Source organism: Papilio machaon, chromosome 6, assembly GCF_912999745.1.
Source record: "Papilio machaon chromosome 6, ilPapMach1.1, whole genome shotgun sequence".
NCBI lineage: Eukaryota > Metazoa > Arthropoda > Insecta > Lepidoptera > Papilionidae > Papilio > Papilio machaon.
This window is the reverse complement of record NC_059991.1, coordinates 7834569-7859064: the sequence shown is the minus strand read 5'-3', so window position 1 is coordinate 7859064 and position 24496 is coordinate 7834569. Positions and strand designations below refer to the sequence as shown.

Here is a 24496-nt window from a genome sequence, read left to right as displayed (position 1 = left end):
ATCGGTAAAGCCGTTTCGGAGGAGTACGTACGTAACTAACATTGTGACATGGAAATTTTATATATAAGATTACGTGAGAAATGTTTAAAGTTCCAATAATAATAATTAAAGATGTCTAAAAATGTAAATCTGTGCTTTAGATGTATTAGTTGTACATTGCGATATAATAAATTAAACAAGAAACGAGTCTTGCGACTCTCAACTGGCCGCGGTCAGTCTTAGCGCCTGCGCGACACGTGCCGCAGCAGTTAGAGCTAACTCTACAAGGCATCAAGCGCCATCTGACGGTGGACGGTGACGACGTTTTGTTGGCGAGCGCAAGTGACCGTTGGCCGTCGCCCAACCCTGCCGCCAGTGCCCACCGGCCGCCGCCGCGGACTGCCGCCCTCACTACATGTAACACGCGATGTCTGCCTCACTCGCGCCTTCCGACAACGGCTTACCAGTCGTCGACAACGAGACCCCACAGTCAGACCACGCAGTGAAACGCAACCATAGCAATGTTAACATAGTCCGACCTCTCGTCAGGCCACCGGTGGACTCACGCACCGCTCTCAATCCGAAGTTCTCTCGCGCGCTCGACTTTAAATTGCGCCGGTTAAAAGAGAAAGAACTATTGGAAGCAAATCTACGTCGGCCGGTCAGACCTCGACACGGTATGGGGGCGTTGGCCGCCTCGGAATGCAACCTCCACCTCAGTCAAGACCGAGCTGAGCGGGAGAAGGCAAAGAATCGCTCACATCCACATATTAACTGTATCCCTTCAATGGAAAGAGTGAAATTATCACCGAGAATGGAAGATAGTCCGTCGCCGGATCAAAAGAAGCGAAATAAACAGAATGAGCACGATAAGCCGCGTTTTGTTACGACAGTTAAAACTGGACAGTTTCTCCTCCCTCCGCCGGAAGTTGCTTACCTTCTGGGATTACACACTCTCTACCCTTCTCAAGATAGAGAGAAGGTTGTTTATTCATATGCCAGTAAACCGAAAGCTGTGACGACACGTCCAAAGCGATCGGTCGCCGAAACTAAGGACAACAGGATGACCAACGGCGGTCCTAAGGTTGATGCTAGTAAAAATGGAATGAACCCCGGGGAGGCGTTCCGTGGGGTCCGTGCGTTAATCGCCAGCGTCGCCGGAATGAGACATATGGTTGAGAAGCAAGACAAAGTGTATGTTTCTCTATTTTTTTATATGAAATAGCACGTTTACAAGCCTATACAGAAGCAATAACCTCACCAAAGAATGACTCGATAAAATGAACACAATTGTTTTTTTTCTTCGTCCACAAAAGTTATTTTTCTATAATAATTCTTTGCATTTAGCGTATATAGGTGGAAAAAAATCTTTACGTATTTTATAAAAGCAAATTCGTTAAGCCAATGTTACTTGTTTAATACATTTCAATCGCTGTAATGTGCATTAGTATGTTGAGGTTTCCTTAACGGAGGTAAAGTTTTAGATGTATTTAACAAGAACTGTTTAACTACATTATTTTCTAAGCCTGAAATTTACAGCACACGTATATATAGATGTGAATGAAAGTCGGAGGAGGGTTGATATCGGGGTCAAGCCGTGTGTAATGACCGCGGCTGCATGCCCCACTAGCCCTTGCTTCCCCCCGCCGCCAGTCCCCGCACGCCCCGTACGCCGCGACGCCGCCGTCGGTCAACTACCCCCCGGACATTTATACCTCTTATCTAATCTTATCAATTATAAATCTATAGTCTCTCTAATTCCAGGCGTCACTTTTTTGTTTTATTTGTATTAAAAGCTTTATATATTTGTACATAAAATAATGATTCAGCTATTATAAAATTAAATATATAATGTTCCGCGATGCCTTAGTAATATGAGCCTTCTTTTTCTTACCCGTTTACTTAACTTAATTAAATATAATTAAACGAAGTTATATGTTATTTAATGTAATTGGCAACTTTAAGTTATCGTGATTTAGACGACTTATTTATATATATGTTTTTCTTACAGCGAAGAAGTGGGGCCACGAAATCTGATGCATGACCGGCGTGTGGTGCGCGGAAGCACATTCGCTCCGCAGACTGCGCACGCGCACGCTGCGGTAAGTATCTAATAGAATTGTGGCGCTGTAGTCTCGACATTGTAACGTTATCACAAAGTATCAAAACTAAATGCACCCAGAAATATCTATAGGCAAAGGTAAAAAAAAAATACGAATTGGTACAGAAAGTTACACTATTTTATTTCTAATTCTACCAGTTTTATAATACTCGTTAAGATGTACTCGGGTCGTTAATTACCATTATTGTTTGTACGTAAATTCCGTGAGCCGTGATTATGAATGTCAAAGTAAACAACTATATTACAAGAGCCGTGACTTAGTAATCAAACGTCCAGTGCGATTGCGACCAGTTCACATGGTTAAAAAAGCTTAACACTTGTTTAGTTGCAGTATGCATTCACAATTTACATGTTAATACTTAACGGGATTTATGTCGATAATAATTACGAAGTGCACATTAGCGTTTCGTTACTAAAGCTTTCAAAGAAGTATGTCAAACTGGAGAGAATATTTTGAAATGTGGTGGCAGATTCTGTTTCAATTAATCTATATATATATAAAAATGAATTGCTGTTCGTTAGTCTCACTAAAACTCGAGAACGGCTGAACGGATTTATCTTATCTTAGTCTTGAAATGTTCGTGGAGGTCTAGGGAAGGCTTAAAAGGCGAGAAAAAATTAATACCGCTATTAAGTTTTTTTTAACTGCGCGCGGACGGAGTCGCTGGCGACAGCTAGTCGTTAATAAAATACAATATATGTCTTTAATTGTTAATCTTTTTTCTGTTAAGAAACAACTACCAACTATTCCTATGTGACCTGCATAGCTCGTGCTAAAAGAATCCATTTATCCAATTGCAGCTATTCAAAAATATTAAGTTTTCAAAGTAAAAATGAAAATTACTTAGTCACTTGTATCACATTACAGTTATAACAAGCCAGTAAACGATGAATCAAAAATTCATCGAAATTATCATCATGGCCGGACTATAGCCGGCACGGACTGGATAATTCACTGCAAACGTGCCCTCATAATGCAATTTGAACTCAACATCGATCACTTTAAAGGTTACATTTGATTGATTAGATCGAGTCCATGTACGACATGCAATTTGTACGTACATTTGAAGGCAAGAAAATCGAAAAGAAATTTGTTTACTTGCAGCTTTTTTATGTGTAAATGGTATAATAAGTAAGCAATTCGAAACGCAGTTAGTTTTACAATTGTCTTTGACTTACATAATTTGTAAAGATATAATTGTGTGATTATACCACCACCTTACTAATATTATAAATGCGAATGTTTGAATGGGTGGATGTTTATTTGAATGTATCTCCAAAACGACTCAACGGATCTCGATAAAATTTGGCATAGATGTAGATCATAGTCTGGAAGAACATACAGGCTTTTTTTCTTTTAGGTTTTTTTTTAATTCCTCGTGGACGGAGTCGCGGGCGGCAGCTTTTTATATTATAATTTTTATTGACCGGACGGTACATTTCTTTTTCTACTCTCACCATAACTTTATCAACACTGTACCTACATAATCTTAATATCTGTTTTACCACTGTCTTAAAATAGATGAATTAATAGTTACCATTTATTTTTTACGTCATTATTAAATGAGTTAAATTTTCTAAATAGAAAACATTTCAAATAAATAAAATATTTTTAATCAATCTTTAATTTTTATTAATACAGCAACTCTCAGTGTCGCACACAAGCATGCGTGTTAAGTTTCGTCACGCAAGCTCCCCGGGGTGACGTGACCAAAAACACTGATTTCATGGCCCGAACCTTAAGCTGTGAACAGTACATTTTGAAAGTGACCTATGAAAGTCTTAGCTATTAATTTAATTGCAGACCTTCTGTTAAAATCTTGATTGGGTCAACATTTATTAATTCATGAGTTTTTTTTTGTTATAAAGTAGGTAGATAGAATGTTACCGTTGTAATTATTTTAATTTATTTTGCGCAACTACTTTAAGAAATTTCGTAACTTTAGGTAATAAAATTTTGCTCTGTATTTATAATTTATGATTTAACCTTATTCCACGTTATTATTTTAGTAATTGCCTTATATTTTTTGCGAAATACGCTAGAAAAACACCGCCGAACTGTGAAAGGAGTGGTCTCTCCGAATCGACATCGAATAATCTCATTACATTCAACTTTTATAACCAATACATGCGAAAAGTATCTAGTTATACGTCTTTATGAAAGGAAAGTCCGTCAATGCTCAAGTTATTTCGTGACTCAGCAGTATATTGTGTGCTCAGGGCGATGGTGCGAACAAATCGCGGCGGCGCGCGCTTGCCCGGCGTGCAGCGCTGGCAAGGCTTCGACCCGGCACGCCACCGCCGGCTCCTGGCCGACGCCACTTGCCGGTGCAGACTGAGCACTACCTACAAGAGGTGAGAACTGAATACTTTGTGTTTTGCTTCATTTCTTAACTACCTACACACTAATCTTATCTCTGGTTATATGTAGATAAATGCTCCATATCGTTTGTAGTATTGTTGCGCTAAAATGATGCCGAAAACCTGCTTACTTGAAGTAAAGCAATTACATCCACCAAATCATACATACAAAACAATCTATAGGCCTATTCAAGCATATCCAAACATTCGCTATGATATAGAAGAGGAAAAAAGATGAAGAATAGCAGTTACTAATGTAGTATGTACCTGTGTAGCTGTTTGATAAAGGCGTGGAGCTGGAGGTAGGCGTGCAAACGGACCTGTTTGCTGACCGGCCCGCAACGCCCATCTATGTGCCCGCTAAGACCGGCGCGGACGCGCACACCCAGATTTACCCTGGAGATGTGAGTACCCGTACACCAGTTACTAATCATAACTAACTGGCACACAAACAGCTTAAAAGTGACTAAAGCAAAACTTAATGTAGATATCTCTCGCTAGCTACATTAAGGAATCCCTTCAGAATTTTATTAGAGACGATGAGACCGTGATATTTATATATTTAATTCTGTAAAAAAGACCGATAACCTTTTAACAATAGAGAATATAGTAGAATGTAATTTATGATATTCTTTTCTGGGCAGCTGTTCGACTTCGACTTGGAAGTGCAACCGATCTTGGAGACGCTCGTGGGCAAGACGGCGGAGCAGGCGCTGGCGGAGGTGGCGCAGGAGGAGGAGCTGGCCACGCTACGCGAGCAGCAGCGCCGCTACCTCGAGTTGCGCGACGCCGAGCGCGCTGAACGCCAGCGGCTGCTCGCACAGGACATACGCCTACAAGCTGAAAAGGTACACTAGTACGCAGTTACAATGGTGAAGAAAAACAAAAGTGGGAACTTTATTCTCCTGGTTTGTTACTACCACGCGTACATCTACATCCACTATTGAGACCACTGACAAGAACGTTTCGAAAACTATTTAAAATTTTTGAGAAACTTCATCTGTAAATTCGCGTAAATTTGCTTAAAGTGGTCCCGGATAGAACACTAAACTTACACAGATAATCGATAGAGAAGACTGTAAGAGTTGGTCTCTAAACCACACCTTTTCCTCTGAAGCGAATCATAGGTGAATCAATATATTCATATTGTATGTGTGTAGGAGCGTCGCGTGGGCGAGGCGCGACTGGCGCAGGTGGCAGCAGGCGAGGCGCGCGCGCGAGCTGCGGCGGCGGCGCTAGTGCAAGGCTACGTCGCCGAGCTGTTACCCAGCGTGCTGGCCGGACTGCGCTGTCACGGCTATCTCATCGAGAGGATACAGACTGGTGACTATCTATCCTTTTTTGTCGTTACTATAAGTTCCTACATAAATCTGTTAACGTAGAAACCGTGCGGTTTCTCGGTGTAATCCTGAAGAACGTTATTCCTGGTCCTCGTAAGAGTTTTATATTTTGATGCTTGTACTGCTGATTTTCTATATGCGATTTGGTTAACAGGCGTGAACGAAGAGGTAATGCCGTGGCTGGTACAAGAGGTTTCGCTGGAGATTGAATCCATTATCACAAGCCGCGATGTCATCACAGGTAGGCACTGGCACTTACATTCTGTTTAAATAAGATTAGGGCTTACTTTCTAGTTGAAATTGACAATCTAAGGAAATAAAATGAACGTATATGTTTGCAATCAGTTTCTTAATTTCGTATTATATTTATAACAACAGAGATCGTGCGAGAGGTAGTGGAGACGCGCGCGCAGGCGCCGACGCCGCTGCACGTTCCCGACTCCCCCACGCCGCCCTCCACGCCCAGCATGATGCTAGAAGGTGAGCTCACACCTTATACTACCGCATTACAACTTGAACCATTCAGTATAGATACACCTTAACAAATGTCAAAGTACTTGGTATCATCTTGGCCACACTTGCTCGTGTCAGCCGGTGCAGGGCCACACCGGCGGCTCCCGCGTCACGTGCACATTCGCCACGCCATACCATCCCCATTAGACCACTATTCAACTCTGAGCGGACCTTACAATACTTGCAATAATATCGCATTGCTCGCTTTGTAATAACAATGCAATTTGAACTCTAATAATTTAGAATGTTACGTTTACGAGGTTTAACATGAATCTTATGTCCATAAAAATAAAGTTTAAATTACACAAATTATTATGAGGTTAGATCTACAAGTTTTTTTCAATGGAATGTAGTCTTTATCGCCTTCGAACATGGTTGATTTTGCATTTCTAGGACTCGCCTAGTGTGGATCGAAGAATAGATGTAAAAAAGGTGTTATTTGTGTGACGAGGCACTGAAAAAGGGCGCGTTTTGCGGCCGGTGCTGCGGTCACGGGCGATTAGCTAACGCGGTGTGACGTCACAGCGGCGTCACAGCGCACGTGCGCGCGCGCTAATCTCTCGCGACGCTAACGCCATCGCTAATACAACCACTTGTCAACTACAATACGCATAATAATGCTATTAAAAATAAATTTTTGTTACATTATATTTGATGCGGGGCGTTGAGTGCACTTATTGTTGATAAAATTAAAAAATGGAGATTTAAAAATGCTGTAAAAAATGTCATATGTATAAAATTAACTAGCTAACCTATTAAAGTAGGTAATATTACAAATATTATAAATGCAAATGTGTAGATGAATTGATGGAAGGATGTTTATTACAAAGTATCTCGAGAACGTCTCAACGGATTTGGATGAAATTTTGTTCTGTTTTGAGAAGTCAAGGGTTAGTTGTGTGATACTGTGTTTTTCCTAATTCAGATTTACACAAGTTTAAATATTAAATAGAATCCTCTTATCTGAAGAAGACCCAAAAAGAAAATTTATTATCGAAGCTTACAATGTATTAAATTGAGTTGTACCATATATAATTATTTAAAAAAAGCTTGTATCCCTTACCACCTGGAGTTGTGTAATCTGATCCATATAGACTCGTGTTTGGCAACAGTATTTAATTCATTTATTTAATACAAAAATGTTGAATGCAATCATGAGGCACTCTATCTCCCGTCGAGTTTGTATTGCTTTCGGTTTGGCGACGTTTATCTGATGAGATGGGAATTAAGATAAGGCGCACGTGGTCACAGCGCGATCCCCGTCCACTTGACTCGGGTAATTGTAATTGTTGCAGGATTTAATAAAACTAGAGTTTCATGTGCTATGTGAATATTTATATATATAATATGTATAACAAAAATTCTTAAAAAATCTCTATATATATATTTTAATATTAAACTTGGTTGATTTTGACACGACATTTCTGTCAGGTTTCATATGAGACGTACAAACGTACAATCATACCTTCGAATACATTCCACTGTCTGACAAAAATTCAGACCTTTATTTTATTTAAAATAATCATTTGATCAAGACAAAACAAAAAACAATAATTATTAACAACCGTACTTAAAAGACAATACTCTTTCACGCATTTTAAAGAGACCTCAATACGGATACATTATTTATATACTAAAATGTGATATGTAATAAAACAAATGGTGTTCTAATTCCAATTGTTCTGACAGACATCAGATAACAGTAAGTGAAATTAGGAAAAGTCACGGGGCCTCTGTATCAGTGGGGTCTGAGTGTTAAACAAACTTGTGAGGCGAGTGGGCTCGCAAGACACACTACACATGTCGCATTTGCCCTAGCCTCCTCTATATTCGCTAATGCACATCTAAATGGACATTAAGAGTTCTGTGATCCGTTTTTAGAAAAACAACCTTAACGTAACTGCATAAGATTCAGTTTTTTCCGTAAGCTTGATTGTTCCGGACTTCGAGAGTTCTAAATTGCATTGTTGGAAAATGAACCTTGCTAGAACGGAAAAAGGTGTTCATTCATTTGTGTCAATGCCTGTTTGTGCAGCTGCATGGAGTCGCGTCGCCTCCGAACAATGCTATAATGATGTAAAGAGCTTAAATGTTACCATTTTGATCACTCAATTAAAATGAGCAACGCGAACAAATCGGACTCGTTCTTTATCCTAATAGGGGTATATAGTATAAAGTTTAACATACGAAAATAATAATTATTAAATAAAATATATTTAAATTAATTAAATATAGCGGAAAATAATAAAATTGCAAGAAAACTATAAGAAAACATAAAAAATAAAATGCTGTTATATTTTATGTCAAGTTATTGGTACTGAAAAATATCCTGATTTCCACAATACTCATTGATTGTGGCGTGTACTAACCAATCCTTATTAATTTCCTACTAAATAAATCTTTTACCACTTAACTAAATTAAGTTCGCAAAAAAAAATTTATTTTAAATTATAACTTCTTATGGTTTATCTATAAAGTTTTATTAAAATGTAATATACCGGGCGGCAATAACTAGTGGATCACCACAACTGCTGCAGGCCGTGGCTTAGGGCGGCCCTGGTCCAAACAATTAAAATAATGCAAAATCAAAACACGAGAGGGCGCGCCGTGCACCGGCTCAATGTTGCAGCTTTTTATCTAATAACAGATTAATTCAGCCGCCAAATCTCTACATCGCTTGTACAAACACACGCACACGGTCACCATATTGCTCTCCAATTAAATTGTTTATATTCAAAATAAATAACCTATTATAAATTTAAATAACCTATTATAACAAAGGTATAAGTTTCCTGGCTAATGTTACGCTAATGAATGGAAGTAACTAAATTAATTTGATTCTATTTTTTTGTTTTTTGACCGCCTTTTTACTCTGTGCGCGTAGGACAATATAAAAAGACTGTCTAGACACAAATTAAAAAATATCAACCATAGATTTACACGTTCGTAACACTTGTCCGGAAAAACTTTAACGTGTATCCATCTTTTGAGTGTACGCGACATGTGCGCAATTCGGCGCGACACTAATGCGACAGTTATCGTTGCTCAATGGTCGTGTTAAAGCGACCCTTGAACTCAACATCACACCTGACATTTTATAAAGCATAATTTCTGTCAGTTTAACACTGGATTAAAGCAAAAATGTACTTACCAAAGTAACTGGGTTATTTTTATTCTACTTTTTTGCGAAAATTGTATGTGACCACTAAAACCAAGCTGACACTTGAGATTTAATGTAAATTTGTGTTTACAGGAATGGAAGAGGAATAACAATAGCGTGCTTGTGACGTCATGAACTACGCTTAGAGAAGGTTCGAGCGGTTTACGTTTTAGTAAAATTATCAAATTATGATGTGTATACAAGTAGTCATCGTTTTGTTAAAATATTCAATTATTTGTTATATTATATTTAAACTTAAACTTTAAATAAAAGGAAAGGGGCATTTAAAATAAATTTAGACGAAAATCAAATCCGATAAATTAAATCACGATATTTATGAAAAGATGTAGTCTTTGGTTCTCCGAATCGGTTAAAAAGTCAAATTAAATGATGTCACTAATTGTTCTATATAAAGTATAATTTGTTTATTATAATACATAGAATGTGTTACACATATCGACGCTGGAAAGCGTAAACGCTGTAACCCCGAAAGTATGAACTTTACAGGAGAGCCAAAAAATCATAACTCGTGAGCTGATACGCCTACAAGCATGCGGTATTTAGCAATGTTGTGTAGTTTGTGCTAACCTATAATAAAATCATTATCGTTTGATAATGGTTGAAATTATTAACGTGTGAAAAACATATTCGCGATTTCAAGGGTTACAGCGTTTATGCTTTCCAGCGTCGATATGTTACAATAAAAAAATATTATCATAAATAGAGAATGATAAAGTTGTGGAAATTAGAGTACGAAATAAGAATACTTAAGAAAAGGTACTATGATTTTGAAGTTTTTGGCGCTTAGCGCATTTTTTTTTTTTGGGACGATATGGAATTAAAATTACAAAATCCTAATTCTGATTTATACTCGCGAGTAGGCGAAGATAAAAGTATTTCTATCATATCAAATAATAACGATGTCAAAAACAAAGTTATTTAAATTATAAAATTAAGATATCAAATTTAATTATATGTATTGTTGTTTTTTAGGACACAAATATGTATATACCTACTTTCATGTCATACCTTTGAAAATAGTAAGTTGTTTTGTTATGGTAATTGAAATAAATTGCAAATGTTTAATAAATATGTTTTTAAATTTACATTTTTCATTTTCCATTCAAGAATCTTATTATCTTACTGATATTATAAATGCGAAAGTTTAGATGGATGGAATGGATGAATGGATTGTATGTTTGTTAGAAAGTTCGGAATCTCCGGAACGACGCAAGGGATTTGACTGAAATTTGGCATATTATAATATGTAGAACATAGTCTGGAAGAACACAAACTATTAATTAAGTTTATTTTTAATTCCGCGTAGACGGGAGTCGCAGGCGACGACTAGTCCGTAATAAATAATTGGGCGTAAAACTTAACTACGTGTAACTTTTATAGAAACATATTTGTTACCGTTGTAGAAGTTTATGATTAGTTGGTGTATTTGGAAAACAGGTTAAGTGTTTGTCCCTTTGAAAGACGAGAAGAACATTTAAAAAATCAAAGAATCGAAAGTAAGAAATCTGCTCAATTTTTTGAAGCTACTAGATTATAACCCACCGGCGTAGGTACTTACATAAATTCGGTACAAAATGTTAATAGATTTATAAATGACGGATTTTAACACTTGGATAAATAATATAGATGATGTTATTAGAGGGCGATATATTTTTTTTCACGGATATTTTGATTGCGGGGTCGGAGACAATATGTGTCGGAGTGTCGGGGGCGGTCAGAAGGCGGAGTGCCGCCCTGAGGGTTGCCACCCTCCGGCACGTAAATACGAGGCGCACGCGGCGCACGCGCCACTTGCATTCCACCTGCAGCACTGCACTTGCCACTGGAACATACATATTTCATTAAAAAAGGTAACTGCGGCTCGGTTTAGGTGCAGTCCTTAAAAGGTTAAGTAGTTGTAGGTTAATATTATTTACGTCAATACAAGGAGATATAGAGGTAGACACTCATAATGAGAACGCTGGCTCGCCGAGGCCTGTCTTCTGGCGCGTGTTCCGCAGCCTTCGGGACGAGGGAGCTGAGATCGGCGCTTCAACATGCGCTCTTCACACCACACAACGTAAGTTATACTTCTGTTTCTATTTCTCTGTCTCTGTACGTCAAATTTTCTCCGTTAAAGTCATCGTATCTTAGACGGTAACCGTCCAATCAAGAAGGAAAGAGCTTCTTGGCTGGTCACAGGTTACCCTTGGATTTAGTTACTCTTAGGTATTGTTGTCGAACAAGCAAACAGCAACATGCCTCATGTAATGTAACCGTAGTGACACCCATGTGACATATCCAAAAATTCATATTTCTACAGGTGTACGTAGATTTAGACGTGAGCGGTCGTCTGTGCGCGCGAGGCGGGCCGGCGGGCGCGGCGGTGTGCGCGAACTTAGCCCCAGCCTCCCCCGCAGCAACACTACTACTCTGTGCCACCTCGCACTCTGCACCTCAGCAACTGGGATCGGCACCGGAAACGACAGAAGCCGGCTGTCTCCGACTGCGCCTACAAGCGGAGGCCGCACCTCTACAAGAGCTGCAGATATGGTTTGATGACACAACGCTCGCTCTACTAGACATGCCTTTTTTATCATTGAAGAACATTCAAGGTAAATGCTATTTTATTTTAGCACGTATTTTTCTTTTAAAATTTTATGCTCGTAACTTTTTACATTGCTATGCCTGTAATAACCGCTTATTATGTTACAGGTAAGAAAAATTACGTGTGCCACGACTGCGGCGTGGAATTTGAACAGCCGAATCCGTTGAAGATTCACCTGTTTCTGAAATGTGGGGAGTATTCAATGGGAGCCTTTTGGCAGACTTGCCTCGAAGTTCTAGAACGTGCTACATCTCAACGGAGCTCGGCTTTCCGACCGTATAACATTTCGTCGGTACAGCATTCAGTCAGTCCGATGCCACACTGGCCACTTTTGCCTCTCCCAGCAGATGACGCCGCGAGCGCCGCAGTGGAAGCTCTGGCCGCTGCATGGGGCAAGTCGCGGGGCGGTCACACCTGCCTCTACTGCGGCAAGCTCTACTCGCGTAAATACGGCCTCAAGATCCACATTCGAACTCACACAGGCTACAAGCCGCTCCGATGTCGACATTGCTTGCGCGCCTTTGGTGATCCGTCTAACCTCAACAAGCACGTACGCCTACACGCCGCTAGGGCTCCGCACGCGTCGCAAGACTCCGCCCCTCACGCGTGCCCACGCTGCGGCAAGCCCTTAGCGCGCCGCAGAGACCTGGAGCGACACATGCGAGCGCGACACTCCCATTCACCTCACATAAGCACAACCTCGCCTGACCACTCGTCTTGATCCTACCTTATAAAAAGAAAATGGATGGATGTTGCCAAAAATATCGTCAATAGACTCTGAAAGTGGTGAAATGATCACGACCAAGAGCCTCATGCTAAAGGTGCTAATTAGCGGGGTAAAGATGATCGCTGTAAATTATTAATTTGTGTAACGTAGATAAAAGTGGATGTATAAAGGATAATATTAGGTCCTTACATATGAAATTGGCGTTTTTCGTACTGGCCACTTTAATCACGAATTTCTCCTCTTTGGTAAGGAATTCCAAATTCAAATGTGTACAGCTATAGACTCATGTATTTGTGGTTCGATGACCGTCATTCATTTGTTTTTTTCTTCTGTTTTTTTCTGTTTGCGTCACTCATTTTACGAAATGGAAAACTTAAAATATCGCATTATTTACGAGTACGAGTTCCGCCGTGGCACTAGTGCTGCGGAAACGACTCGAAGGGTGAATGATGTGTATGGCGGTCGTGTTGCAAAAGAAAACACAGTTCGTTTTTGGTTCCAACGTTTTCGTTCTGGAAATTTCGATCTGCAGAACAAGCCCCGTGGACGGCCTGAGACTCAAGTTGATAATGAAGAGTTGAAGGCTATTGTGGAAGCGGATCCATCGCAAACCACGTCCGAGTTAGCTGCAGGCTGCGATGTTAGTGATAAAACTGTTTTAATTCACTTGAAGCAAATTGGGAAGATTAAAAAGCTTGAAAGGTGGGTACCTCACGAATTGACTGAAGCAAACCGGCATACGCGCGTCGACTGTTGCGTTACATTACTAAACCGGCACAATAATGAAGGTATTTTAAACCGAATCATTACCTGTGATGAAAAATGGGTTCTTTACGATAATCGGAAGCGCTCAGCGCAATGGTTGAATTCTGGCCAGCCAGCCAAATCCTGCCCCAAGCGAAAATTAACCCCAAAAAAGTTACTTGTAAGCGTTTGGTGGACTAGTGCCTGTATTGTTCATTACAGTTTTCTCAAATCTGGCCAGACTATTACGGCTGATGTCTATTGTCAGCAATTGCAAACCATGATGGAAAAGCTAGCGGCTAAACAACCTAGGCTGGTCAATCGCTCCACGCCACTGCTGCTTCACGACAACGCTAGACCACACACTGCGCAACAGACGGCTACTAAATTAGAAGAGCTTCAATTGAAAAGTCTAAGACATCCTCCGTACTCCCCGGACCTTGCTACAACAGATTACCATTTTTTTCGAAATTTGGATAACTTCTTGCAAGGGAAAAAATTCAACTCCGATGGGGCAGTCCAAATCGCCTTCAAAGATTTTATTGATTCCCGTCCGACTGGTTTTTTTAGTAAAGGGATCAATGAACTACCTATGAGATGGCAAAAGTGCATAGAAAATAATGGTTCATACTTTGATTAATTAAATATATTATATTAAAAAATATTCGACTTTTTGTTCCTCCCATACAAAACGCCAATTTCATATGTAAGGACCTAATAGATGTGTTTTTAAACTTCAAATCCTGATTTTTGTAGGACAAACGGACATTTTTGTCATTGATACTCAAAGGTTCAAATTTGGAGTAAAAAAAATTGTTGTTGTGTAAATAAATAACATTTTCTTGTTTATATCGATTGTTTTCTTCAAACCCATTATTTTTCAGGATCTTCCGAATTGAATATGGAATCAATAAATTGCGGTCCCACACAACGCAAATCACGATTATAGTCAAATGTGGATAAGCGACTCATTGTCATTCCGACAGAGGAACTCCAAATAGAGAAACTCGGGTTGACAAAACCTCTATACGCAAAAAAAATCTCGTGGTCCCTTATACTCTCGCTTATCCAGGCTCATATACATATACTTAGAACCTCATTCTACTATCATCAGCTGACTATACATCCCCACCGCAGGGTTAGGAGCCTACCCTTAGTTAGGGGTGACTAGGCCATAGTCAATCACGCTGGCCAAGTGCGGATTGACTTCACACATATTAGGGATCTCCGTTTCTGTTTCCGCAAGTGCGGAAGTTCCGCGTGCTTTTCGACATCCATTTCTGTTTCTGTTTCCGCTACTTTTATAACCGAGATACAAACGGAAGTTTACGACGGCTGAGAGTTACACATGCACGGCGCGAGACGCGCAGTCCGTGCACGGCCTTTCGGCACTTGTCGCATTTGTTTATGTACTTTTTCGTGAATTTAAGCGCGTAATATTTTCTGCTGCTGTTTGAAACAGTTTCTCTTGCTGGGGTAAAAAAGTCTAGTTGTCCATATAAAATTTGACAACTGGCAATATGCGACTATTTCATAATTACGAGTTAAATTCTCTGATATGTCTAGGTTGCATCACGATGTTTTCGTTCACCGTAAGAACGTCGGATAAATGTATATATGGTAATAGAAAATCGAAAAACACTTTGGTACATAGTACAAGTTTAGCCATCGCTTCTACAATTATACATAATTTTTTTAAATCCCAAATCATAAAATTGTCATTTAAATGATGTACAGTGCTTGGTATTTTATCTGAAGTTTCTTTGCTGGATACTTTAACGTGGGATATAAAGAGGGTAATAATAAAACAGTTGTATAGTTCTTATAGTTTAATGTTGTGTTCACTGCGCGGCGACCTTTGCAGCGATGCGCTTGTCGCGTTCCTCTGCGATGGTGAGACGCACTCCCTTGCCGCGTGGCAGCGAGATGTACGCCTTAGTGCCCTTACCGATGATGAACACATTGTTCATCCTGTAAACACACAAGTTACTAAATAGTTGAAAAATACTATTACTAGCTTTTGTCCGCTACCTCGTATATGTTGTATTAACAAAACAACTCAGTAGCCTATGTATTCTCCAAAACTATATTCTGTGTCTATGTAAAATTTCACGTGATCTGGAAATACCTAGAACAGACATCCATTCAAAGATCCATCCATACATCCATCCATCCACCCAACAATAGCATCTATATATATAGTCAGAAAGTCGTGTTAGTTACACTATTTATAACTCAAGAACAACTGAATCAATTTGACTGAAAATTGGTGGGCAGGTAGCTTAGAACCAGGAAATGGACATAGGATAATTTTTACCCCGTTTTCTATTTTTCATTCCGCGCGGACGGAGTTGTGGGTAAAAGCTAGTTTATAATATTAGTAACATTAATTGTTGAAAGTGCAATTGACAAATAGTTCGAATGTATCAAAAAAGTGATCTTCGTCATGAATACATGTGTCTATGTAATAAAAAATTGTATAACATATTACCTAGTGGCGAATGTGTGTCCGGTAGAGTCCCGGATGTGCACAATGTCAAAGGAACCTGGATGCCTTTCACGGGACACGATTGTGCCCACTCGCCCCAAGTTACGACCTCCCGTGATCATGCACAGGTTGCCTAATATAAAAAAAACAATATTAAAACTTCACTAAACAAAAAGAATAGGAGGCTTTTACCCAAAAAGGGGCCACATAACAAAGAAAAGATGAAAACTAGTTTATATAATCTGTTTTATATTTATTGCATTGTTAAGTGGAAAGTAAAGCTTAAATAAAAAATAAAAAACAAAAATAAACATGTTTTCAATTACAAAAGTGAAACAAAAACGATCATCTGTTTTGACTAGCCTTTGCTTTCTACTATATTGAGATAGTAGTTACATATATAGTAAGATATTATCATCTGTTATTTTCCCTAAATAAACTGTAATAGTAGTAAATTTTAGTACTATAGTCCGGTCGCGGAGCAGGAAGAATTTCGTACAATGACCTCTTTACCTACTGACAGAGGTTACAAACGTTAGTGCGGCATACATGAATTATTTGAAGGAGAAAGAAAATTTACCAACTTATAATATATAGTTATTATTATTATATAAATTATTTATTTAGATTTAATAATACAAGTAATAAAAATCTAGACAAGTATCTAATAATAAAAATTCCTTTTCGGTAATCCTTCTAACGGAGCCCATAAAATTTTTACAATTTACAATCCCTGAGGACGGCGGCCTTTGTTTCTGTGCGAGCGAGACTCATTGTATTTACGCGGGAGTGACAGAGACAGGCAATGCGAGTTCAATGTACGAAATTCTTCGTGCTCCGCGACCGGACTATAGTATTGTCACAGCAGGAACTCATCGTAATAATGACTGTAAGTCAAACTTTGGCAAGTCAAAATGCGTCTTTAATATAATTAATCACAATATGAAACATATCAATAGGTCCTATGTATAAGGGCCAAAGTAATAAATTGCTGATTTTAACTTTTTTTATGTTAAAACCTACCTCTTAGTTTAGTTAACATGCACTAAACATGTATGCAGAAGTAAAAGGGTGTATGCAGCCTCTTTTCCTATATGGTTGAAACTTTGAAAGCCTCTTCTGAAAAGTTGTCAATTTGCATATTGGCCCTTATTCATAGGAGCCATCAATATAGAAACTATTTAAAAAAAAACAGTATTCTTTGATACTCACCAGACTCAAACTTGATGAAGTCCATGATTTTAGAGGTGGCAATGTCCAGCTGGATGGAGTCATTGACCTTGATGAGGGGGTCGGGGTAGCGCACCGTGCGGCCATCGTGTGTCACCAGGTAAGGCACGCTCTTAGGTCCTGTACCAACTGCGCGCACTTTGCACAGCTTGTACTAGAATAAAAAGTAAAGTCTAGTAATTACTTGCAATATAACATATTGACGTCAACCAATAGACTAGTCTTGGCAACCATATTTCCATATAATTTTTAGGTGCATGGTGATAATCCAACAAATTTTTTACAGGGTTTTTATTGAATTATTAAATTTCTTATATTATGAACTATTGCCTAGGCCAGGGATTCCCAAAGGGGAATATATTCCAAATATAGACACCGTGGGGTAGATATTGAACTTAAAGCATTCCTAATTCTCACTCTGTCTTCTTCTATTAGCTTAAGTCAGAATGAAAAATAATAATAAAACAGTAATTAATCTTAAAAGTAGATAATTTGGCCATGGGGATCTCTTGGGGGTCACTTGTCCAAAATAGTTTAGGGATCCCTGGTCTAGGAGCTCTCTATAATCAAGATTATTTTACAAGAGTGCCTTGAAATCCAACAAATTACAGATTAAATATAGATTCAATGTTATACTCTGAATGTGTCAGCTTACAAGGGTCAACCAGATGAGATAAAGCCAGATTACTGCAGGTGCATTATGTGTATTATCACAGTAGCAACATAAAAAAAATTATCTTTCAACAAACTAAATTACTCTTCAATTAGTTTAACCCCGAGCTCAATCTGCGTGGCCAATATAATGTTCAACTTTTAAAACTTATAAAATTCCTTAAACTAACAGTTTTAGTAAGATCTTGATTATTGCGTCACCAACAATAATTTTAAATCAATTTGCTTTTAATCCATAGGCTATTTCATTTTTGTATGCATTAATTTGGCACACATCTGGAGAATGCTGATGTAGTTGTAGAACATAGTTTCATTTTCAACAATTATACTTTAAGCTATTTATATTATTGTACACATAAAATTTTCAACAAACCTTAGCTTCCTCTGGGGTAATGCGGTGGATTGTGAAACGTCCCTTGACATCATAGATAAGTCTGAACAATTCATTGGTCTTCTCAATGGATACAACATCTGAAATTATACAAATTACCATTAAATCAAACTAATTTTGTTTAAATATATGTATATCTTTAGAGTTAACTGATTTATAAAGATTATTAAGTTTCTGATTTATTTTTCAAGATACATATTATTATACCAAATAATTCAAGTATTGCAATATTTGAATATACATGTAAAAGTAAATAATAAATTTTAAAAGAAAAGGGTATTAAGCGTTTTATAATAAACTTAAATTATAAGCTTACCCATGAATCCAGCAGGGTAAGTAGGGTCTGTCCGCACTTTGCCGTCAACTTTGATCAAGCGCTGCTTTACGATCTTTAGAACCTCATTACCGGTGAGGGCGTACTTCAGCCTGTTGCGCAGGAAGATCACCAGCGGCAAACATTCACGCAACTTGTGGGGACCAGTGGATGGTCGAGGCGCGTACACGCCACCCAATTTGTCCAACATCCATGCTTTCGGCGCGTTAAGACGCTTTAAGTGCTTCTTCGGACCACGAGCCTGAACACGACAACAAAATATTATTGAAAGTTATGTTTTCCCTAAGAACATAACCTTAAAAAACTCCTTAAATGCTTATCGAACTGTAGAAACTATTAACATATAATTAATATAATTAATAGTAACCATTGCTTTAGTGTTTAAATTTGAAACAGATAGGACTATAACAACTTCAAACAACTTCGGTTTATTTTCAAACTACATACAACTTTCACATAGGCCACTGAAAATATAGTATCCTACACGTTCTAAATTTAACAGAGTTTAATTTCACATGTAAAAAAATGATTTTTCATAAACACTTCTTGGGATTTAACACGATATTTCACAAAATAGACATAAAACTCACCATGTTGGACTACAATATTCACAAGAAAGACATAAGATCTGTCAAACGAACCTTATGTCAACTACTAATAATGCGTTCAGAATAAGAAACGTATTTCGGTTGTTCTTAAATGTTTTAAATTATTTTGTTAACCCTAACTTAAATTAGTACTCCACACAGTTATTTATAGAACAAGTAAGTAAAATAATTAAACAAGCATAGGCTAAATGTAATTTAAAATGTTAAAGAAAAGAAGAAATGTTAACAAAACATATAAAGAATATTGAAAAACGGAATAAACTTAACAATAGACATGTGACATGCGTCATTGTCAGTTGTCATAACACAACGAACACAACACATGTCACATGCATTGAGAATTGTAATTGTAAGGTTATAAATTTCAACTTAGAAATTATAATTAAAGATTTTACGTTATGTGTACATGAATTTAATTACTTAAGGTTTTAATGGAATCATCGGATGACTTTGCTTGGACGGACACTTCCGAGGACTCGACGTAAGTTACCTTAATTTGAAGCCATAGAATAATGGTTTGGTTACTATTTATATAAATTTTTAACAATTTATTTATTTAAATTAATGGTAATTTTAAACAGACAAAAGGAATATTTAGTTATTATCCTGAAGAGTATAAGTGAAGCGAATTTGTTACTTTTGTTAATATATAATTATTTTTTTAGAATCATGAAAGAAAACGGTGATGATGGTGATTCTGAATCAGGATACAGCTATAAGCAAAAACTTCAAAAGAAACTGTTCAATAATCAAGAAATTTCTAACCAATATGACAATGAACAGAAAAAATCAAAGAAACGGAAGCATAGTGAGTTAGAGAGCAATAATGTGGAGGAACCTAAAACAAAACAAATAAAAACCGAACCAGAAAGCGATTTAGATATAAAACCGAAAAAGAAGAAATCTAAAACATCAATTTCTGAAAGTGTTCTACCTGATGAAGAATTTTTAAATTTAAAAGTAAAAGAGGAGCAAATGTCCACAGAATGGAAATCGCCAAAGCCTAAAAAGAAGAAAAAACGTAGAACAAATTCGGAAAGCGCAGATTATTCCAGCTTCAGTGAATCTCAATCACAAGGGATTGATAATTCACAATGTGAAAATGATATAGATGTACATCTAGAACTTAGCCAAGAAAATGATTATTCTAATCTCAAAGAAGAACCAGAGGATAATGAGAAGGTTAAAAATAAAAAGAAGTCAAAAAAGAAAAAAGAGAAAGAAACTATTGATGACACAATAATAGAAGACAAGTTTAGTGCAGAAGAAACTTTAGTGGAAGAAAGAATATCCAATGTTCATGAATCAGAGAGTATCATAGAAGAAAAAGTACAAAAAGAAAGGAATACTGATGAAAGTATAGATGAAAGTGAAGGTACATATAATACAAAACAAAGTTTATCCGAAAATCAAGATAATACAAATCACATAGAATCAAGTCAAGATAAAAAAAGGAAAAACAAAAAGGAAAGAAATAGTTTATTTGATAAATTAGCCCCCACTGATGAAATCATAAGCGCTAATGGTAGTATCACCCCTTTAAAACCGTTGAGAAAAATTACTGACAGAATAAGATTTGAAGAGGACACTCTTGATTCAAGTCATGACGAAGAAGAAGTAAAAAGTGTAAAACATTCAGCAGCACTAAAAAAATATCTGAAAAGAAATGCTCATCTAAATCAAATCACAGTGAATCAAAACAGTAGTGCTGTTATTACAGATGAGGATGAAGTTTGGGTGCTGAAATGCCCCAGTGAAGTTGACATCAATAGTCTAAAAGACACAAGTTTAGTATTAGACACTAAATGTAAACTTAAGGCGAACAGTCAAACCTATGTTGGTTTTATCGAAAACTATACTGCTCAAATCGCCCTCTTGACATTAGATCAGAATAAACCGATCATAAAAAATGTACCACTTTCTGGTATGATACGGTTTTCCAAAAGAATTCCGAAGGCTCATTACGTTGAAGATAATAATATAGTCAACAGTCAAACAAGTTTCATACCTTTACCTGACACAAAGTCCCGTCATCCTTTATTTGGTGTTAATTACAGAAGTGCAATAAAGATACCGAAACACATATCAAACCGTCTCAAAGGTTTAGAAACTCAATTGATATCAGAAGATAATGAAAAGAGAAAAAAGAAGAAGAAGAAGCATAAAAAAGAGGTTAATACGTCAGATAATGAACTACATATGAAACCGGAACCAGAACCAGAGCCCATTGTTCATAAGAAAAGAAAACGCAAACATTCTCACAATGATGACATATCACCAAAGGTATCTAAACGGTTGAAACACGACCCTGACTCCGCTGAGGCTTGGGATTCAGAAAAAGCAATTGAACAACAACTATTTAATTTTTAAGTAACTACATAAGTTTATGTAGAATCAACAATAATGAATTTAGCATAATTATATTTTATTACTCTTTGTTTTATTGTTTTTATAAACTACGAGCTGTCGCCCGCGACTCCGTCCGCGAGGAGTTGAAAAATAAACTTTGTTAGTAGCCTATGTGTTCTTCCAGACTATGCTGTAAATCTGTGCCAAATTTCATCAAGATCCGTTCCATGAGCCGTTCTGGAGATACCTTCAAACAAACATCCATCCATTCATCTAAACATTCGCGTTTATAATTTTAGTAAGATTACAACTTGTCCCAGTTGCAACCCAAAAAGCTTAAAGTAAAATAATGTGACACAACTTCATTTTTTTATTACGTAAATATATAATTTCATTCATCTAACAAAACAAGAATTTATTACGTTTTATTTATCACTTCTTTTTGGCTTCTTCCTCAATGAATATGCGAATGACTTCGGCAAAATTACTATCTGCAATAAAGCCGAGGCGATTCGCACGAGTCGTATCAAATTCAGGCGGGAAACTAGCCACCATGCGCGCAATCATTTCATCCTTGACGAACTGCACGCGAGAGGCGACTTCCTCTCCGGCCACTTCGCGCAGCGCACGCACCATCTCCCCCACGGTGGCGGTTAGACCGGGCAAGTTGATAACCCGCCACGGGTCCAGCTGCGCGCTCGATAATGTTCCCGCGTGTAGTATGTTCTTCACGACCGTTTTCGGGCTACAAAGCCACAAGCGCTGATCTTCATCCACCGGACAAACCGCACATTCGCCTCGAATCGGCTCACGAATTATTCCACTAGCAAACGAGGTGACTGCACGGTTGGCAATGCCTCCACGGACTGATACAGTCGGCAGCCGCACCGCTAACCCGTCGACAAACCCTCGGCGGGCGTACTCATTCACCAACAACTCGCTCATCGCTTTTCCGACGCCGTACGAGGTTTGCGGGGTCACAGCGGTGTAGTCTAAAACGACAGGTGGAAGGTCACCACCGAAAACACCCACCGTGCTCACAAACACGAAGCGCATATTATTGGCTCGTTTTCTAGCTGCCTCAAGTAAAGCACGGGTGACGTCAAAATTGACGGCGAGACCCAAATCGAAATCTGCTTCGGCGTGGCCGCTGACGACTGCTGCGAGGTGGAATAAAATCTGGCGGTCGGAGGTGACGATCTGATCGGCGGCCCCGGGCGCCGTCAGGTTCAGGGCGAGGGTGCGCACGCGCGGGTCGGGGCGTATGCGCGGCTCTATCGTGTCCACCAGCAGGAGACTTGCCACCTTGATAGGCGAGTCGTTCGCCAATAGAGCATCTGCTAACAGGTCTCCTATGTACCCCGCCGCTCCAGTTACAGCGATATCCATTTTTAAAGAACTTTTTCTACAAGTTTTCTTGCGACGCGTAAAACTTAGCCGTAGCACTAAGTAAATATATTATAGACTAGTTGGCACAAAACTCATGAACAAGACTGATTTGATAAAAATGACTTCAAATATTTAAGTACTTATTATATAACATTTATGAGATACGAAGATATTTAAATGTAAACATTTCGTAACAAAACATCAGCTCATCTTCTCATTATTTAAATTATAAATAACTGTTTGAACTATGTTGTTTTGATAAGGAAAAAACATTGATAAGTTATGCTTCAGAAGCTGTAGATCCCTACGACAAATATTGGTAATGTACATCGGAGACTGTTTCACATATTTTTTGCCATACAATTTTGATTGTTTCAGCAGTTTTACAAGTGTATTTTTTCTAATAAATTAGTAAATTAGCTTCTGTATAAAAATATCTCAATACAACTACAACAGAAGGTGCGAAAACAAGCGCAGGTAAAAGGAATTCATACTGGGAAAAGAGTCAATAAAAACAAAAAGTAATTTTTTTCAATATATTAAAATTAACAAATCCAAAATAATAGCTAAATATTAAACGACATTCTAAATTTTCTATGAGCTAAATAAATATTCTTAAATAATAAAAATAGTTTTGTATCAACAGATAATCATATAAAAAATAAATCTATTTTTTTATAATTTTAATTATTGCTTTGTACGATTTCTCTAGGTTAAAGTTTAATTTCACTGATTTGATGTCCATTGATTACACTTGAACTATGTGATTAAAAGATTTTTCTTTTATGTCCGACTCGAAGGACCATTTATTATCGGAGCACACAAATTACCATTGTGACGTTAATGTTATTTTTTATGAACACTCTCAGTAAAATAAGTGATACTATTGTTGATAAAACATGAAATGAAAATTTATTTGATAAATAATTTTCAAAAGAATTCGCAACAATCGCGACTAGAATTTATAGTTTCTTGAACATAGACAACACATTATTCCTAGTAACATTACCTAGTGTAATAAGCTTTATTATTTCAACACACTACTACTACTTGTTAATAATTTTCAAGCTTATAATGAAGCAATTTACTTTTATTTCTAGTACAATTAATCTTTTAGATCGACAAACGACAAAATAAATGTAATCTTAGAAAACAATAAAATTTTCCTGTTTTCAACCTATATTCATATAAAAAGTAAACAATTATAAATCTCTTAAGTTTCAATCACAACAATGTATGAACATTACCTTTGTAACAAAAATATAACCTAGTATTATAGTCGCCTGGGAAACGCTAAAGTATTTTATCAAATATTGCTAAAATATAAAATATGGCACAATGACCGCATCAGGCCAGGCTTAGGAAGTAGAACGCGATAAAGGCGAGCGCGTAGAACGCGCCGCTGAGGGTGAGCAGGGCGCGGATGAAGGCCCGCTGGCGCGCCGCGTCCTTGCCGCGTGCACCCCGCGTGCGTCGCGCCG

At 37.8% G+C, this 24496-nt stretch overlaps 5 protein-coding genes across 5 annotated transcripts; 3 read left to right on the top strand and 2 right to left on the bottom strand.

Annotated features, from left to right (window-relative positions):
* Nucleotides 1–370: 370 nt before the first annotated feature.
* LOC106709833 (radial spoke head protein 3 homolog B) lies at nucleotides 371–6072 on the top strand. The gene is made up of 7 exons (XM_045678434.1): nucleotides 371–1173; nucleotides 1991–2081; nucleotides 4322–4456; nucleotides 4738–4866; nucleotides 5107–5310; nucleotides 5623–5785; nucleotides 5957–6072. Exons 1-7 carry the CDS (start codon nucleotides 407–409, stop codon nucleotides 6070–6072), a joined length of 1605 nt encoding a protein of 534 aa, XP_045534390.1. The 5' UTR covers nucleotides 371–406.
* A 5282-nt stretch (nucleotides 6073–11354) lies between these two features.
* LOC106709909 (zinc finger protein 677) lies at nucleotides 11355–12813 on the top strand. The gene is made up of 3 exons (XM_014501825.2): nucleotides 11355–11555; nucleotides 11799–12090; nucleotides 12191–12813. Exons 1-3 carry the CDS (start codon nucleotides 11448–11450, stop codon nucleotides 12802–12804), a joined length of 1014 nt encoding a protein of 337 aa, XP_014357311.2. The 5' UTR covers nucleotides 11355–11447; the 3' UTR covers nucleotides 12805–12813.
* A 2557-nt stretch (nucleotides 12814–15370) lies between these two features.
* On the bottom strand, nucleotides 15371–19330 carry LOC106709862 (40S ribosomal protein S4). Its single transcript, XM_045678263.1, has 6 exons — nucleotides 19260–19330; nucleotides 18652–18910; nucleotides 18318–18415; nucleotides 17255–17426; nucleotides 16046–16175; nucleotides 15371–15525 (listed from the first exon to the last, which is right to left on the bottom strand). The coding sequence occupies exons 1-6, from the start codon at nucleotides 19260–19262 to the stop codon at nucleotides 15396–15398; spliced, it is 792 nt and encodes a 263-aa protein (XP_045534219.1). The 5' UTR covers nucleotides 19263–19330; the 3' UTR covers nucleotides 15371–15395.
* Nucleotides 19331–19597: 267 nt separating this feature from the next.
* On the top strand, nucleotides 19598–21742 carry LOC106709864 (titin homolog). The gene is made up of 2 exons (XM_014501758.2): nucleotides 19598–19758; nucleotides 19943–21742. Exons 1-2 carry the CDS (start codon nucleotides 19709–19711, stop codon nucleotides 21645–21647), a joined length of 1755 nt encoding a protein of 584 aa, XP_014357244.2. The 5' UTR covers nucleotides 19598–19708; the 3' UTR covers nucleotides 21648–21742.
* Nucleotides 21743–22054: 312 nt separating this feature from the next.
* LOC106709888 (D-erythronate dehydrogenase) lies at nucleotides 22055–23139 on the bottom strand. Its single transcript, XM_014501797.2, has one exon. The coding sequence runs from the start codon at nucleotides 23013–23015 to the stop codon at nucleotides 22059–22061; it is 957 nt and encodes a 318-aa protein (XP_014357283.2). The 5' UTR covers nucleotides 23016–23139; the 3' UTR covers nucleotides 22055–22058.
* Nucleotides 23140–24496: the final 1357 nt, after the last annotated feature.

Coding starts and splice junctions, on each gene's coding strand:
- LOC106709833 (XM_045678434.1), top strand. CDS start 407: ATGTCTGCCTCACTCGCGCCTTCCGACAACGGCTTACCAGTCGTCGAC. Junction 2,082..4,321: donor CTGCGCACGCGCACGCTGCG/GTAAGTATCTAA, acceptor TTGTGTGCTCAG/GGCGATGGTGCGAACAAATC. Junction 4,457..4,737: donor CTGAGCACTACCTACAAGAG/GTGAGAACTGAA, acceptor GTACCTGTGTAG/CTGTTTGATAAAGGCGTGGA.
- LOC106709909 (XM_014501825.2), top strand. CDS start 11,448: ATGAGAACGCTGGCTCGCCGAGGCCTGTCTTCTGGCGCGTGTTCCGCA. Junction 11,556..11,798: donor CGCTCTTCACACCACACAAC/GTAAGTTATACT, acceptor ATATTTCTACAG/GTGTACGTAGATTTAGACGT. Junction 12,091..12,190: donor ATCATTGAAGAACATTCAAG/GTAAATGCTATT, acceptor ATTATGTTACAG/GTAAGAAAAATTACGTGTGC.
- LOC106709862 (XM_045678263.1), bottom strand. Junction 17,427..18,317: donor TTACCCCAGAGGAAGCTAAG/GTTTGTTGAAAA, acceptor TTTTTATTCTAG/TACAAGCTGTGCAAAGTGCG. Junction 15,526..16,045: donor GGACACACATTCGCCACTAG/GTAATATGTTAT, acceptor GTGTGTTTACAG/GATGAACAATGTGTTCATCA.
- LOC106709864 (XM_014501758.2), top strand. CDS start 19,709: ATGGAATCATCGGATGACTTTGCTTGGACGGACACTTCCGAGGACTCG. Junction 19,759..19,942: donor GACACTTCCGAGGACTCGAC/GTAAGTTACCTT, acceptor TTATTTTTTTAG/AATCATGAAAGAAAACGGTG.
- LOC106709888 (XM_014501797.2), bottom strand. CDS start 23,015: ATGGATATCGCTGTAACTGGAGCGGCGGGGTACATAGGAGACCTGTTA.